At 41.0% G+C, this 15742-nt stretch overlaps 1 protein-coding gene across 3 annotated transcripts in view; it reads right to left on the bottom strand.

Moving 5' to 3' along the window:
* The window catches only part of SH3BP5 (SH3 domain binding protein 5), a 74116-nt gene that overhangs the window by 2160 nt on the left and 56214 nt on the right, over positions 1-15742 (bottom strand). Inside the window, exons 1-5 of one of the 3 annotated variants that reach the window (XM_019508831.1) lie at positions 13841-14235; positions 12368-12498; positions 5587-5629; positions 3739-3958; positions 242-502 (exon numbers count right to left, since the gene is read on the bottom strand). In XM_019508831.1, coding sequence (XP_019364376.1) covers positions 242-502; positions 3739-3958; positions 5587-5629; positions 12368-12495 — 652 coding nt within the window. In that variant the 5' untranslated portion in view covers positions 12496-12498; positions 13841-14235. Of the gene's footprint in view, positions 1-241; positions 503-3738; positions 3959-5586; positions 5630-12367; positions 12499-13840; positions 14236-15742 lie in introns of those variants that run through there. The other 2 variants (XM_019508829.1, XM_019508830.1) reach the window with 2 other exon arrangements.

Below are 15742 nucleotides of genomic sequence, written 5' to 3'. Positions count from 1 at the left end.
AGGGGGGGGGGGGGGCAGACAGGAAAGCATAAGGCACATCCCATTTGGGGATGGATAACTAATAATGTAAAATACTAGTAATACTAGGTGATGGAAAAAATTCAGGTACCATCTCCAAAGTATTCTAGACAACACATCCCACCCCAATGAATGCAACATCCCTGAGAAAGTTTAGCATGTTCCGCTCCTGCTACAAAACTGAACAAACAAACTGACCCCCAGCTTACCCAATTCTTCTTACCTCGTTCAACCTCGCATTCTGGGGAAGATGCCCCACTGCACTCACTTCGAGGACCAAGGACAGGAAACATCATCCCAAATTCAGACAGGGAGACAGGACTGGGCAGATCCAGGCTCCCCGGTCTTGTTGCTGGAGGAAACTGAGTGGGCATCTCACAGGGGCTTGTTGGACCAGAACTGAAACTGGACACTGACTGGGTTTCAGAATCTTCTTCAGACACAAAACTGCTGCAGTTGTCATCCTCAAAGACTTCAGAGGCTACTGGAACATTTAAGGGGCATTCCAATTAGTTCACCTTGTTTCCCCAAAGTAGCTCCCCTATGCAATTTCAGTTATTTGCTTTTGCATCATCTCCAATACATTCACTACTATCCCAAGGGTTGCATTTACAAGCCAAGTGTAACTACAGCTGTCTACAATACATTAACATGGCATTTCATTAGCAGGCCTTGGACAGAAGGAAACAGTCTGCTCCTACTTCCTGACATGAGCTATTGGGAGAAGCAGAGTAATGCAGTGTACCAATATCAATAACAGCTGCTCGTTATGCTAAGCGGAGCGTGTTTTACTTTGCTCTGCTCCTTCCTACACATCCTGTTGTCTGCCTTGTTCACTGGATCGGTCCTGTAATGAGAATATAAGCTGTTCACGACAGGGACTCTCCCTTTAATGAGTGTACTGTGCTTATCACAGCAGGTTACAGATTCCTAGCTAAAATTTAAGCATAAAAGGATTAAAAGCCAGATATGGTGGCAGTAGAGAATGCCACCTTCAGATTACCTTCCTGCTTTTACAGTAGAAGTCCACTGACTTCTGTTGAACTCCCTCTCAAGCAACAACAAAAAAGGGGCCCTTTCCCCCAGTAAAATTGTCTCCCCCTTCTAGCTTTCTTGGTGTGAAATTCCAAATGGTGTTGGCCATCTCCAGTTTGTCAAAATGAATTAAGCCAGACTCTTTGTTTAGGAGCAGGTGGGGGGAAATCAGCCAACAATAGTTCCATTTTGTACAATGCAAGTGCTAGACATCTTGTCAACACTAACACGTTTGGAGCTCATGTACCAGCACCTGACATGTGAGTAGCCTTGGCCTTAGACGGGTGACTCACATGCATCAGCCTTTGCAGAACAATCCCCCCATTCATTTTAGATCATAAAATGACCTAAGCTATCTTCAAGTCCTCCCACTTGGAAATCTCACTATTGTAAGCAAGGTTTGGAGTCAACTTAAAAGAACACTGGGAGCAAAGAAACAGTATTAACAAGGGAAATCCACAAAGCAAAGTTTCAAAGTTTTTTTTCTTATCTCATCAGCCCACAGTTCTTGCTCACTTACAAACATGAAGGGCACAAACAAGAAGCTGCTATCTGCTGTTTCCAAGATCATTAGCTTTCATGTACTATAAAAGCCACATTACAGCACTGACCTAAGAATATTTCAACAGATAAATATGTAACACCCACCTCTCAATTTTTTTTTTGTACTGGGACACTTTGCTTAAAAAGTGCAAGATTGTACAGCAATATTCCAGCTCCTCCACACTTTAGTACATAGCTACTTCCCGCTCAGCTTGCATTGCTCACCACACTTGAGGTAATTGTGGATAATTTTGCACGGAACGAGCTATCTGTTGCACTGAAGTCAGTTCATTTGATGCAATTCTGACTAAAAGCTACAGCTTATGTTTTATTAATCAATGTACAGGGTATTAAAGATCCAAGTAACAGCATCTACCAGCAAAAAAAATCAGTGCATGATGCCTTGAAATCTTAACTAAGCGCAGCAGACAGAACTTCTTTCAGTAGTCCAGGTATAAAAAGACATGGGTAGAAAGACATCACCCACCACAATGCGCAAGAATTTACCTCTTACGGGGGTAATACTTTTGCTATTGTGACTGACAGGCACACCCACATCTTTCTCCATTGGACCTTTAATTCCCACAGTCAAACCCCCCACTCTGGACTCATACCTGGGGTGAATCAAGGGGGCAGGGGGTGCAGTCACATCCTCCTTTGATTCCTGCTCTACCCAAACCTTAAAAACATCTGCCTGGAAACAGCAGTGCCCTTTCTATTCAGGCAGGTCTGCTGGGATCTATTGACTTAATGGCTTATTATAATCTAATTCCTGGTAACTGCTCTTCACTTCACAGGTGTTAACTACTCTTCCTTGTTTTCAGTGGTCTCGATCTTCCATTAAATCAAGCTATGCTTTCTTCTGCAATGTTACTATCTGTTAGCCATTCTCAGTCATAACTCTCTCCTATTTCATAGCCCTGCACGTTGGTTTTAGTTCTAGCTAAAAACTTTAACTCAAATGTGGTAATATTAACTCTTGTAAATATTAACTACATACAGTGTGGATCAAGAACGGCGAAGCACTGGATGCTCAAAGCTAGATTTTGTATTATGAATCTGAATGAGATTCATGTACATATCTATTATGACTATAGGGCAAATGACACATCTCTTTTGACTATTTTTGCTTCATTTGTTGATTTTTTTTAAAACTAAATATATAATCTAGCAAACCAGTGCACATTCCAATGCAGCTGCATTTAGTTTTGTTTTGATCTTAAACTGAATACTATAGTACTGGGCCTCTAGCATATTAGTACAACTTCTTGTTCTTTTTAACTGGAGAAAAATGTGTTGTCTTGATGCACCACACCATCTGTACCCCCTTTTCAAAATCCTAAATCTGCCCATGCTCACACCAGTAACAGTAAGGGGTAACTTAAATGAAGTGGTATTACAGAGTCATAAAACTGGTGAAAAATCAGCACCAGATCTGAGTAGTAAGTACAGTGCATATGATCTTGAGAAGCATTAGCTGCACTGAAGGCCAAAAGGGCAGGTATCTCCAGCCCTGATTATCATCATCACACTGAGCAAGCATGACCTTATGCAAAGTGCCAGGTCTGACTGCCCTTTTTACATGGCAACATACTGGCAAACCCTATCCCAGCTTGTGTGTAGGCAAGGTCAAAAGGCTTACAAGAGTTGAATGGTTTTCACTGTACCACTACAAGCACAGCAGTACAGCACCTCTTGAATGGATAGTATTTATACTAGTATAACAATGTCTTTATACAACTATAGCTTTTTCCCATACTAGCAAAGTTGCATCCATCTTGACCACCCTCAGCCAAAGCAAACTGTATGGAGCAGTCTCCAGAACAACTGGATAAATGCTTTCAGAAGCTTGTATTCACATCCATTAATGTTTATTGACTGCTTCTTTCCTACAACGCTGTGCTTTTCAATCCCTGCCATGCTAGACACAAGGGGAGTATTTCCACTCTACTCTGTTTCCCCAAGGACTGAATTCTCAAGGGTTCAGAAATTGTCAAGTTGGCTGAAAGCATAACTGAGTTAACCAAAGCCACAAAACACCCAATCACAAACTACAAGACATCAATAGCTTTCTTCATCCAACATTTCTTGCAGCACAAGACCTGCTTATGGCAGTTTCTAAGTGTACAATTTTATACTTACTGGAGATGGTGTCTGCCTCCAGTTTGCTTGCTGAAAGGTTTTCCACTGAAGTGTTACTGCCTTCAGCACCCACACCGCAGCCCCGGGGCCCCATTGCAGCAGACCGTCTCCTCTCATGGATCTCATCTGAGATCATCTCCAGGTTTTTCAAGGCAGTTTTGTACTCTCCCTTTGCCAGGGCCAACTTTGCTTGCAGGTCATCCACAGTCTTTTTTAATTGCTAATAAAGAAGGCATGAAGATTTTTAAAATGCACAAGCCACACATTTTCCACTACTTATGGAGAAAGGGGGCATTTGCTTCTCCATTTTTTGAAAGTCAGTTGCTTTAAGTTGTTCAGGGTCCAAGCTAAAAATGTAACAGACTCTGGCCTGGGCACCACCAAAGGAGCAATGAAGCTGTGGGAGTGAAGATGGGAGAAAGCCAAACAACCACGGAGCTACTACTGAAATGAGCTGGAAAGAACTGGTTATGTGCTACATGCCTGGGAACAGCACAGGAGCTTCTAATAGTCTAGGGCAAGCTGAGCCATGTGAAGATGAGGAGCCCAACAACAGTGCTTAATACAGTATATACTGTGCACTCCACTTCTTTACCAGATAACTGCATAATTTGCATAACACAACAGTGGTCTCAAACTATTGCCCACTACTTAAACTGTAACCAACTCAAGTTACATACGTAGTCTTGTTTGGCACTGTTGTCTACTTTGCAACTTAACTGTTCTCTGGTTACCTGCATACTACCTGCATCCATCTACTTTAACTAACTGTACTCTATTTAACTGCCCCAGAAAAAGAAAAGGGGAAACAGTTATCAAAACATTGCTACTAGAAGCCTTGACAGGAGCTGCTAGTACCACACCCTGATAGTGCTGCGTACTTAAATGTAGTTTGCACTGAGTTTGGATAAGGGCATATATAGATACCCTTTTTCAGTCCCAAGTCTATGCACTTAAACTAAGTTCACGGTATTCTGGCTACTTATTGCAGTGAGTACCACAACTGAGTGATGCAACAGATTGAAAACAGCAAGCACAGAACTACCTGGACAATTATCCTGTACAGATCATCTACACTAGTCTCTGGAACAGTTTGAGGTATTATTGCCACATGTTGGAAGAGACTCCCACACATCTGCACGGGCCTAAGTGTCACTATCACTTCAAGCTGCCACTCGTCACATACGCTCAGCAATTCACTGACAGAACGAACATCAAGAGTTCATGCCTCTCCCCTGACAGAGCTTGGAAGAGCTGAATTGCTTGATTTGTTTCCAAAACACAGAGTGTCTATGTGAACTTTCCATTCCCCCACTAAGCAGCCAATTCGTTTTGTGTTCACACCCTCTGGCTCAGTTTCCTAGCATAGATTTTAAGCTCACATTTCAACAGTGAAGGAAAGCTTATTTTAAGTTTGCTTTCTGCAAGCCTTGATGCCAAAATTGACTTGTAAGACTGGTATCCAATCAAGAAAAGGAAATAGCATCATGTGATTTAACCAAAAGCACAGCTAAGTACAGTTTAAAATAATAAAAACACAGAGTAAATGACATTCATAAACTTCACATAATTTCCAGGTAAAATTGGTCAAATTATATTTGCTTGATTCTAACAACAAGCACAAAGATACAAAGCGGATTTTGGAGCCCTCCTGTTTCACAAATAGAAACAAAGGTTTCTTTGGTGTCTTATCTTTAAAATATGCTTAGTAGGTTCTTCAACATAAATGGCTTGGAATAGAATTTGTTTGGCACTGAAATGTAAGAAAAATGATTAGAGCAGCACTTTGCATTGAATTTCATCATTTTCCTGTAATCGGTTTTTCATGGGTCTGAAGTAGATACATACCTCAAGCTGCACATAGTATTTTGCCTTGAGTTCAAAGTAAGGCCTGTGGAAAAACAAAGAAGAACTTGATACAATTGCTGAGAAGCACAGAAAAGCTTGTAGCGAGAGCTACTTAGACCCACAGCATTAAAGCAGTTATGACAGATGCCAGCAGTTTAATCTGAGACTGCCTGTGTAGACTAAACACCCGCATTTGTAATTTTTGTAATGTTTCTTAACAAGATTGTTATCCTAAATACTATGTGCTGGAGTCTGGACTTGGTAAGTCTGGACTTTGTAAAAGACTTAAGCACACACCAACCATAAGGAACAAAGTGTCCCATTATAGACACATATATAAGTACCTTGCAGAATCTGTGCCTCAAGCTCAATACCTTTTCAGATGTTTTTTCCTGGCAATTCTTTAAACATCCCCACAGGTCTCTGACTTTTCAGAAGTTTTTTTTTTTACAAAAAAGACAAAGGTGGCTCACAAGGGAGGGATGCAACTAGTATCACATCCAGCCACCTTTGACTCTCCAGTCCAAGTGACATGTGCCCACTAGCAGCTTATGTAGCAAGTCCCAAGTGAAGCTCAAACTTGCACATCTGGACACACTCATTTTAGGGCCATTATGACCCTAAAATGCTAATGCTAAAGAATGTTGCATTGCTAAAATATGTCCAGACTGCAGGAAGGATGTAGGCGTCCAACTGCACGTCTCTCTCCAGCTGCATGGTAGTCCAATACTTTTTGTTCAGCCAAACAACAGAGAGGAGCCATACATAAGCCATTTCTTCCTTTAATCTGCAGAATTTAATAGTGTCAGGAGACTACAAGGATATGAAGGATGCAGTTTAAAGCCAAGAAAAAGAATTCTAGCCTAAAGTGTTACAGGCTGTGAACCATCAATGTGTTGACATTACACAGGGCAAGAATGAAACCATTTTACTCAACTGTAATATTGCTTCCAGGCACTCTCACATTTCAGGACCTGCCTCAAAAATCTAGGCAGCCAACAGTCACGTAAATCTTCATATAAAATCAGGGCTTCTACCACCCCTTTTCCTTCCATGTTTTGAGCTGGATTCTGATGTATGTTTTCTTAGCAAGCAGCACGTTACCCTGCAAACTGCACCCCCTGCGATGTCTTGTGAAGTAGCATGCTACTGAACTCAAACCCCTCAGGGTCTGGTTTTCTAATAACAGACACAAAGCTCTGCTAACCCTGATTTACAGCTTGAGCTCATCTAACAAACCTCACCTGCATTAAAAAAAAAAAAAAACACACTCCTATGCCAGTTGTATCTAATGCTTTGCAGCGATGCAATGTAGTTTTGTTGTGGGTGCCTACATGTCACTGTACTCCATAGCTACTATCTGTAATCCAACCAACCACTCTCTTAATATCACACTGACATAGAAAATATCCTTCTTCATTAATATTTTTGGACATGGCATCTCTCTACTTCCTACAGTGGATTGTTTTCCTGCTTGGTAAGCTCAGGCAGGCAACTTCGTGTGGCAATACTTCTTCTTTATCATGTCTCCCGTCCACTCTTTCTGTATAGTTTGCTCCCAATATTCTGCACAGGCCACTGCTTCTGGTGTTGATGTTGCCAAATCTCATGGGGTGCATTGTGGTGCTACAGGGCATCTCAGGAGGTGATCCATAATTTGCTTCTTCTAACAAAAACATTGGTCGGTTGTGTAGAGGCATGGGCGACTAGTGACACCTTAGTCAGGGGCCGTGGCACTTCATCTGGCACTCCCGCTCCCCGGCTGGCGCTTGCAGGAGGGGGACCAGCGCTCCCACCTGCCCCCCGCCCATCGCCTAAGTGGGGAGCATGGCCTGTCAGAGATGCACCCGGTGCTCTCAGGGGGTACACGTGTACCCCTGTGCACCCCCTATCCATCACCAATGCGTAGAGGCCCCATGATTTCATGAGAAAGTTGCATCTGCCAAGACCACCCTTAATATATTCAGGCTCTGCCACATGTGCCATCTGTAACTGGAGCCAGATGCTAACCCCTCACAGTGGGTAATTCCTCACCAGTTCCATTCAACAACTTTGTTGCCTAGTTCCTCCCATTCTTTTCATCGGAGAGTAGTCCTGGCCAATTCTGGTCATGTGATCAATGGTATGGTACAGAACAAAAAGCTATTTCCTGATGAGAGATGGTGCACTGGTTGATGTCTATATAGCAGGTGGCAGTCATCTGACTCTTATACCTGCCAGTCAATGTCACCTAATACTTTCCTCTTGATGTAAGGGGGTGCTATACAAGACAGGGCATATAAGCAGGGAATAGGGTGGGTTTTAGACAGCCTGTTATAAGTCTGCATGTATCATTTAGAGCAGTGTCAATATATTTACTGTGACTTGAGCATGCCCAAGTGGTGCAGATACATTCAACCACAGAAAAAGTACTAAGGCAGTAGTGTATAGGGTGGATGGATGTGTTTCCTACTTAGAATTTGTGAGTTTATGCATAATGTTGTTTTGTCTGTTGACCTTAGTTCTGGTATTTAATATGTGCTTTTTGTAACAAAGTGTACAGTCCAGTGTTACCCCTAAGCAGACCAGGTGTTTCTGATGTTTGAGACTCTGGTCACCTCAGGTGACATTCAGGTGTCATTCCACATCCCAGTTCCTCAGATGGAAAGAGCAGGTTTGGGTTTTGCTAGGGTTGGGTTTGAGCTAATTATTTAGGTAATAATCTGACATTTCGTTCAGTGCCCTCTCCAGGATCTTCTCCTTGTCCTCAAAATTCTTCTGCTGTATGCTAATGCAGAGATCGTCAGCATAGATGAAACACTGACATTCGGAAGGAAGTGGCTGATTGTTAACGTAGATGTTGACTAAAAATGGGGCAAGCATACTGCCTTGTGGCACGCTGTTGTTTTAGGATGTGTGGAGCCAATTGCCCAACAGTGGAAAAAGCAGTTCACAACCTGGTTCCAGAAGTCATCCCTGTCCATGTAGCCTCCTCAGGTAACTCATTTTCCAAAGAATGAGATTATGTTTCACAGGTTTTGGGAGATCTACACACAACCTAACTTCAAAATAAAGGTTTCATCTTCTGAGATTCCAGGTTCTATACTGATACTAGGCTACAAAAAGCAGTTTAGTCAATTTGTTATATTCTCCACTATTGTAAGAGAGCACCCTGCTAGTACATAGGCTGACAATATAAGTTACAAACAATTAACACTTTAAGTATATTGATACCACTGAGTGAATTGTGTGACTTGATTATATGCTTATGCTAAGACCTATGTCCCCGGTCCTTTGAGACTAACCCAAAGACTCAAAGGCCTAATGAGCTTCTAACCTTAGTTGGCATAAAAAAGTGCATGTTAGAAAGTAGTAGAGAAAGCAGCAATTTTTGGACCAGTATTGATTAACAATTCAAATGCAGAGAGTAGAATCCCAGGAGCCAGATCCCTCCCAATGTTAAATTTTGTTTAGTTCCAAGGTTCGGTGTAGGTCTCTGGGGTCCCAGGACAAAGAAGCCTCTCACATGTTCTTCCTTAGTTCCCCAGTATATTAATTAGGTCTTTAAACACTATTTTTTGGAAGCAGACTGGTAAAACAAACAGGACTGTTAATCTCTGCATGCAGTGACCCCAAAGAAGAGATAAGGAAAAGAAAAAAATTGGTAAGAAAGTTTTTGCTTTGTATTCCTGTGCTTGTTTATTCCTTTGTTTTTGATTTTATGCTGAAGCAATCCCTTTCCATTAAGGGTGTCTGAACAGTCTCCTTTGTCATTTAAATAGACAAATGGCAAAGGGATGAATTTGACCCAGTTGATTACCTGGGCACTGCCCATGGGGTCCTTCCTGCGAGCAACATGCTCCAACTCAACTCTTAGTCTCGTAGACTTTAGGAAATCTCAGGTCTTGGAGAGGGTGTGTAAGGAGAGGAGGGACTAACCCCTTTCATAGTATTTTGTGTGTGATGAACTATGATTTTCTTAATACTCAGAACATGCAAAACACCCCAGTGATTTATTATACAGTCGCACAACAACCCTGTAATGCAGGAAAATGCTTTTGTTTCCATTTTATAGATCAAGAACAGCAAGACAGAGAATTTAAGCAATACAGCCAAGATGCTGGTCTAACCTCCAGCCATGTCAACAGAGAAGCACACTGAAGGTTGTGAGAAGAGACAGAGACAGTTACATCTGCCCTACAGGTAGATGGAAACAAAAAACGCAGAAGGGAGGTAGAGGGTAGTTCTTTTAGAGTCACAGATAAATAGGGAAGATGGACAACATCAATGCAGGGAACATGTGCCAGTATGATAATATATAAAAAAAATGAAACCAAACAGTTCTCCAATTTGCACACCTAACATAAATAGGGCTCAAGTCACGCTTAATTGTGTTAGGAAACATCCTGCAAGGTGCTGTCTGGCACTGGAAAAAGGGTCTATGTGAATTTTGTAATCACAGATAAATAAGAATTATCAGACTAATACTCTCAACAGCCAATAGACTAAAACTACCAGACTGGATTTTAAATAAAGTATTTTACGTAGCTAACAAGAAGCTTGAGGCACTTTATCAAATTCGGCAGAGTAGAAAGTTACTTCCAAAAGGTGGCTAACCCAGTTTATTAGCAAGTTGATTATCATTTTAGTCTGAGGCACTGGCCCATGAACTCTAGTTGATGTTGAATGAAATAACTATGTGCTTGCCCACATGCCCATACATTTTCAAATGGTCAACTATTACTTAAAAGCAAAGCAAAAAAAAACCCAGCTCAATCAAATCTTTCAGATAAAACTCCTCAAAGTTACTACTGCCCATGTCTTGATTATTTTTTTAACAAACAATCCTTGCACATCTCAGTTCAGGTAGGAATAAGGACAATCACAGTAGCTTTTAAATAAGGACTGGGAGAAGGAACTCTTTCAACATTTCCTCCATGTGGGAAAATTTTGGATAACTGTCTCATAAAAATAAGAAGAGTTATCCTCTCTAGGCTGTATGAAGCTCATATGGGATGTGAGGTGATGTTCCAATTCTATAGACCCTACCTCTGTATCATTAAGAAAGGAGTGTTGGGAAGAGAAAACTGAAGATAGCAAACAGTTCCTTTAGCACAACCACGGCTAGAACTTCATAAAAACCATCAGTAAGAAGTGGTTTTATTCCCAATTACTCCCCATAGGGCACCAAACCCCCAAGGCCAGGTACACTTTTACCAAAATACGTAATCAGAAACCTGTCTATACCCGTAACAGGACAGAAGTTCAGCATACAGACTGATTAAAAAATGGCAGAATCCAGTCTAAGATTTGTTCCCCCCCCCACACTAAAGGGCAAATGTAATATATTGTTCGCTACCGATCTAAACTATACCGCTTACAGAAAGCCATGTTACTTCGATTGATTCTGCCTCAGGCTTTTTGAATGTCTGCACCTAGTCTCTACCATGAATCTGCTATTTTAAACAACCACTTTACAATACTAAAGATTTCATCTCAGTCCCAAATGATTTTTAGATGAAGATGTAAATTGAGCTAAACAACTGATCAAGCTTTCAAATAGGACTACATAAGACGTCTGCTCCACCCGATTAAATTGGTTTCACTGCACACTCATTTGATTCATCTGCACTTCTTATTACATCTTTCATTGGAGCAGCTCAAAAGTCTACTATGTTTAGCTTTAACTACTTTGTAAGTTGATAAGGAATATATACAGACTACTCCCCTCCCCAGAGAAACTGTAAGCTCTGAGGTCAACTGTTACAGAACATACTATCCCCGCATGCAATAGCTTGGGCAGGAAGTGAAGAGATCATATCCATTTGACATTGTAAGGTGAAGCGAGGGTAATGAAACAAACCCTCACCAAGCTAACTTATGAAAAAGATCTGGTGCTATGAGTTTAATTTTATAACCATCTTATTCGAAAGAAAGCATTTCTGGTAGCAGGATGCCCTTATCCCTGCTCTGGTGATCTTTTCACCCAAGGGAGAGAATAACCAACTAAACTGATGAATACCAGTAATTCTTGCAAAACTATGGAGCTCTTTCTATCCAGATACTGGAAAAAAGCTGAATACAGCTTAATTTATAAAATCATAAAAAAAAAAAGGTGACAAGGCTGTTGACATCAAACAACATTTTGGAGCGACCATCTATTTTGATGGTTCTTGAAGTGCTAATCCTTTTACTCACTATATAAAAACGGTAACAAAAATTGATACAAGTCATTTTTAGAGTGAGGTATTAAACATTAAGCAAATGAGTCAGACAAGTTATGACTTGGAAATACTCACTGGAGATTTAGAAATACAGGATAGGATTATAATTAGTTGGAGACAGAAAAAAAAACTTTAGGCAGACTGAAAGCAAATATTACAATACGCGACTTTTCTACCCTACCAACAAATATACATAGACATCTATGCAACAGAATAGAACCACACACCAAAGGAAGAGGCATCTGATCACTGCACTGCTTATTAGCTATGCCCTCTGAAGTGTCTTCCTTTCCACAAGAAAAGCTCTCACATGGCTTGCTAAGAAAGATCGAGTAAACAAGTCTGATGTACAATATGCAGAGCTGATGCAGCATTGCACCTCTGAAGTTTGTCAACAGCCTCATTGCTTTCCTAACCAAAATACAGTTCTTTGGCATGACTTGGAGGCAAACAAAAACAAGCACTCTGTGTAGCCTCCTGGTAGGTTCAGTACTGACAGAGAATCCTGTAAGCGATGCAGAGAGCATACTGTGCAAGCAGGCTCAGCATTTAAAGGCACCACCAACTGTGACACATACTTAGATTTATTGATAGCCCTTTTCAGTTTTTTCTCCAGCTGTTTCATCCGACCCATGGCAGCGTTGTACTTGGCTGCAGTCTCCTTGTGCACCAGCTCACTTCTTGTTTTCGTCTGCTCCGCCTCCATGACCTTCAAGAGAAAAAAAAAAGATAAGCATATGTTTATCCCCTTCATATCAATTGTAATTAACAGTACTTTCACAACCTTGTGCAGCAGAGTGGAGCTGGGGGAGGGGGAGATATATAGTAGAAACCAAGTCTCTTTTCAATTAATCTACTTTGAAAAGTTTTGGAAGGACCTACAGCATGTCTAGTTAACAAATACAATATTAATGACAGAAGCAGCATACTGTTCTAGCTAAATGTATTCTGGTTGAAGTTCCTTATCTCAAACCTCAAACCTCCCCATTAGAGCTCAGCATCTCCTCAATGCTCCTTAGGTGCTTATGACTGGCTTTACTAGCTCTGCCAGATAGGCTTTATCTTTTCACAAACCTTGTTCTGGCTGGGGCGATACTACAGAAGGGCTTACAATCCCAAATACTGAAAATCTCAGCAGGACTACTCAAAAGAGTGAAGAGCTGCAAGAATGTCCATGGAAGAGGGCCTTCGATCAATTTTAGCTTATCCATTGTCCCCAAGTAGCCAGCATCCAGCCAGCCAATAGCCCATCCATTACTGCCATGCCATCAATGGGAGCTCACTTCCACATTAGTGCCATCAGCCAGCTTCAAGCCATATTTACAAAAAATAGTAGCAATTCAAAGATAAAACTGACAGCATTACTGTCAGGACACCTATGAGACTTCTGAACAGGTAGGAGCCACCATGAATACTGCCTTACTAACTGGACGGAGACACACAGACACACATACATGCACACACAGATTAAGCACATTACATACTCCATGACAGGTCTCAGTTCCTGTCCCACTCAGGAAGGCAGTCTCATGTCTTGTACACAAGTCAGCAAATTGTTCAGACAAGCATTGATTTAAAGTTTTATAAATAATACTTACTGCCTTGTCCCCTTACAACTAAAACAAGATTTACAAGAAAAAAGAAAAGCCAAGTATCTGTCTTCTGTTGCTATGGGTGTTCAACTACATGTGCTTTTGCAAATCTGAAGAGCCCACAGTTGCAAGTTAGGATGCCCATTTCTGTTTCATGGTCCATGAAAACATTTCTTTAATTGTGAAGAGAGGCCCCAGCCAGGTCCCAGCCAAAGAGCAGACTCATTTGTTTAATACTCTGAACACTGTTGTCTTGTCTGTCATTCCCAACATTTTAGCAACTAGCCACAGCTCTCACTGTGCAGTGATTTTTAAGCTCTCCCACTCACAACAGAGCAAGTATTATTACAAAATATGGCTGGACTCAGCTCCCTCCAATACCCTGTTTCCAGAAGTTCTGGATACGTGTCGCTCCGATTACCTTCTATTATTTGAAACATTCCAACACCTGCAGCTTACCTTATCAGATCAAAGTAAGTCTCATCTCAGGAAAGATGAAATGCAAGCACTTTGGTTTTCAAATCATGTTAGTCTCATCATCATTGTTCTATTCTCCTGTGAGCAAATGAGCAGCATCCTTCAGAGTCTGAGCCTAGCAATTAAAGTGATATTCAAAACATGGCAAAGGGGACAGTTTACGGAAGCCGATTGCCCTTTACTTTCCATTGCATTGAGGGTAAACCACTACTTTTACTGCCTTTGTAGCTTAAAGACTAAAATTATAATACCCAGAGTAAAACAAAAGTTCTCACCCCTGTAATAACTAAAAAGCATGTTCCACTTGTCTGAATGCCCCAATTATTCTGCAATAAAAATATATTAAAGAACCCTGCAACCTAAAAAGATTACTATTAAAAAGCAATTTGATTATACCTGAAGGAATATATCCTGCTCCAGTGCCCCTCAACTGCCTTTGTGTATAAATAAGACTCCCATCTTTTGAAGAAAGCTCAGTATTTATAAAACATTCACAAGAGATTTTGCTCTACATCCTGCAAATTAGCTAATCTCTTTCTTACTCTCAGTTTGAAGAACTGTTAGAAAACTATAACGATACAATGACGTTTCCTAGAGCACTGGTCTCCAAAGTGGGATACACGCAAGGGGGTGCACAAGATGATCCATTGGGGTGCAGGAAGAAAATATTAGAACTTCTATTTATATTTATTTTTTATCTAAAAAAAAGAAAGAAATTAAGCTTTACTAATATTTAATATACGGATTGACACTGGTGCCTTCACTCGGTCCGTATGTCAAATAAATAAATAAATATACATATATTGAGGGTGCATGCTCAAAAATTTTTTACTGATAGGGATGCACAATCAAAAAAGTTTGGAGACCACTGTCCTATAGGGTGCATCAGGCTCTAGTGAGGAAGTATCTAAATTAAGATGTGCAATCCCAGAAGATGACAGCGAGGCTGGTTTGCTTTCCTTAGTGCATGACAAAAAATTGCAATTTAACTTTTGCTAAAAGCTCTCAAGCAATGCAGCTGCTTATTCCTTGATGTTCCAGAGTTGACTGAATGCCAAATGATTCTTTGGAAGAGTTTTTGGTAACTGCTACTGCTGGCTTGAGTATCTAGACTTAAAGGTTCCAACTCATGGTATGATGAACGTTGCAAGCCCAAGGCCCAGATTCTCAAGAAGTAAATACATCAAGAGGTAAAGACATCTAACTCCCATTTAAATCAAATACTTTGAGGATCTAGACCCACCACAGTAGTAGACTAGAGGCATCATCCACTTGCAAGAAGCTTTCAGGTTTTGAGAATCAGTGGCCATGTCTACATGAGACATTAACTGTGCAGTTGTCACTGCACAGTCATTTAGTACTTGCATACCCACAGAACCCCCTGTGCTTGTGTTTTTGTTTGCCTCCGACTCAGTGCCCAGCATATCTAAGAGGTGTTGGACAAACTCGGCTTCATGGTGACACTGACTGCGCAGTAGCTCATTACTACTGCGCAGTAGTGTCGCATCACAGTTTGCGCCCTCTGACGCTACTGTGCAGTAGTAACAACCTACTGCCAATAAGCATCTCATGTAGATGCGGCCACTAACTAAATAATAACTACCCAAAAATATTCAGAACATTCTACATTTATTTCCCCTCTGTCAAACCAGTATAATAATTTGAGTGGCTGTTTCTTCAAATCCTTCTAATTTCAGAAATAAATTATTTGTGGAACAGGGAGAACTTCTTCCTCCTTGCCTTATTTTTGTCTTTTTTTGGTTGTTTTTTAGGCGTATTATTTCTGAAAGGTGCCAAATTGACAGCACTGAAAATTTACATTCTCTCTCCAAACAACAGGTACAGGACAGACAGAAGCCCTAGAAGCAAGCCCCAGCCAACTAA

The sequence above is a fragment of the Gavialis gangeticus genome, unplaced genomic scaffold (genome assembly GCF_001723915.1).
Source record: "Gavialis gangeticus isolate Ggan-Ray unplaced genomic scaffold, GavGan_comp1, whole genome shotgun sequence".
NCBI lineage: Eukaryota > Metazoa > Chordata > Crocodylia > Gavialidae > Gavialis > Gavialis gangeticus.
This window is presented reverse-complemented; position numbering and strand designations above follow the sequence as displayed.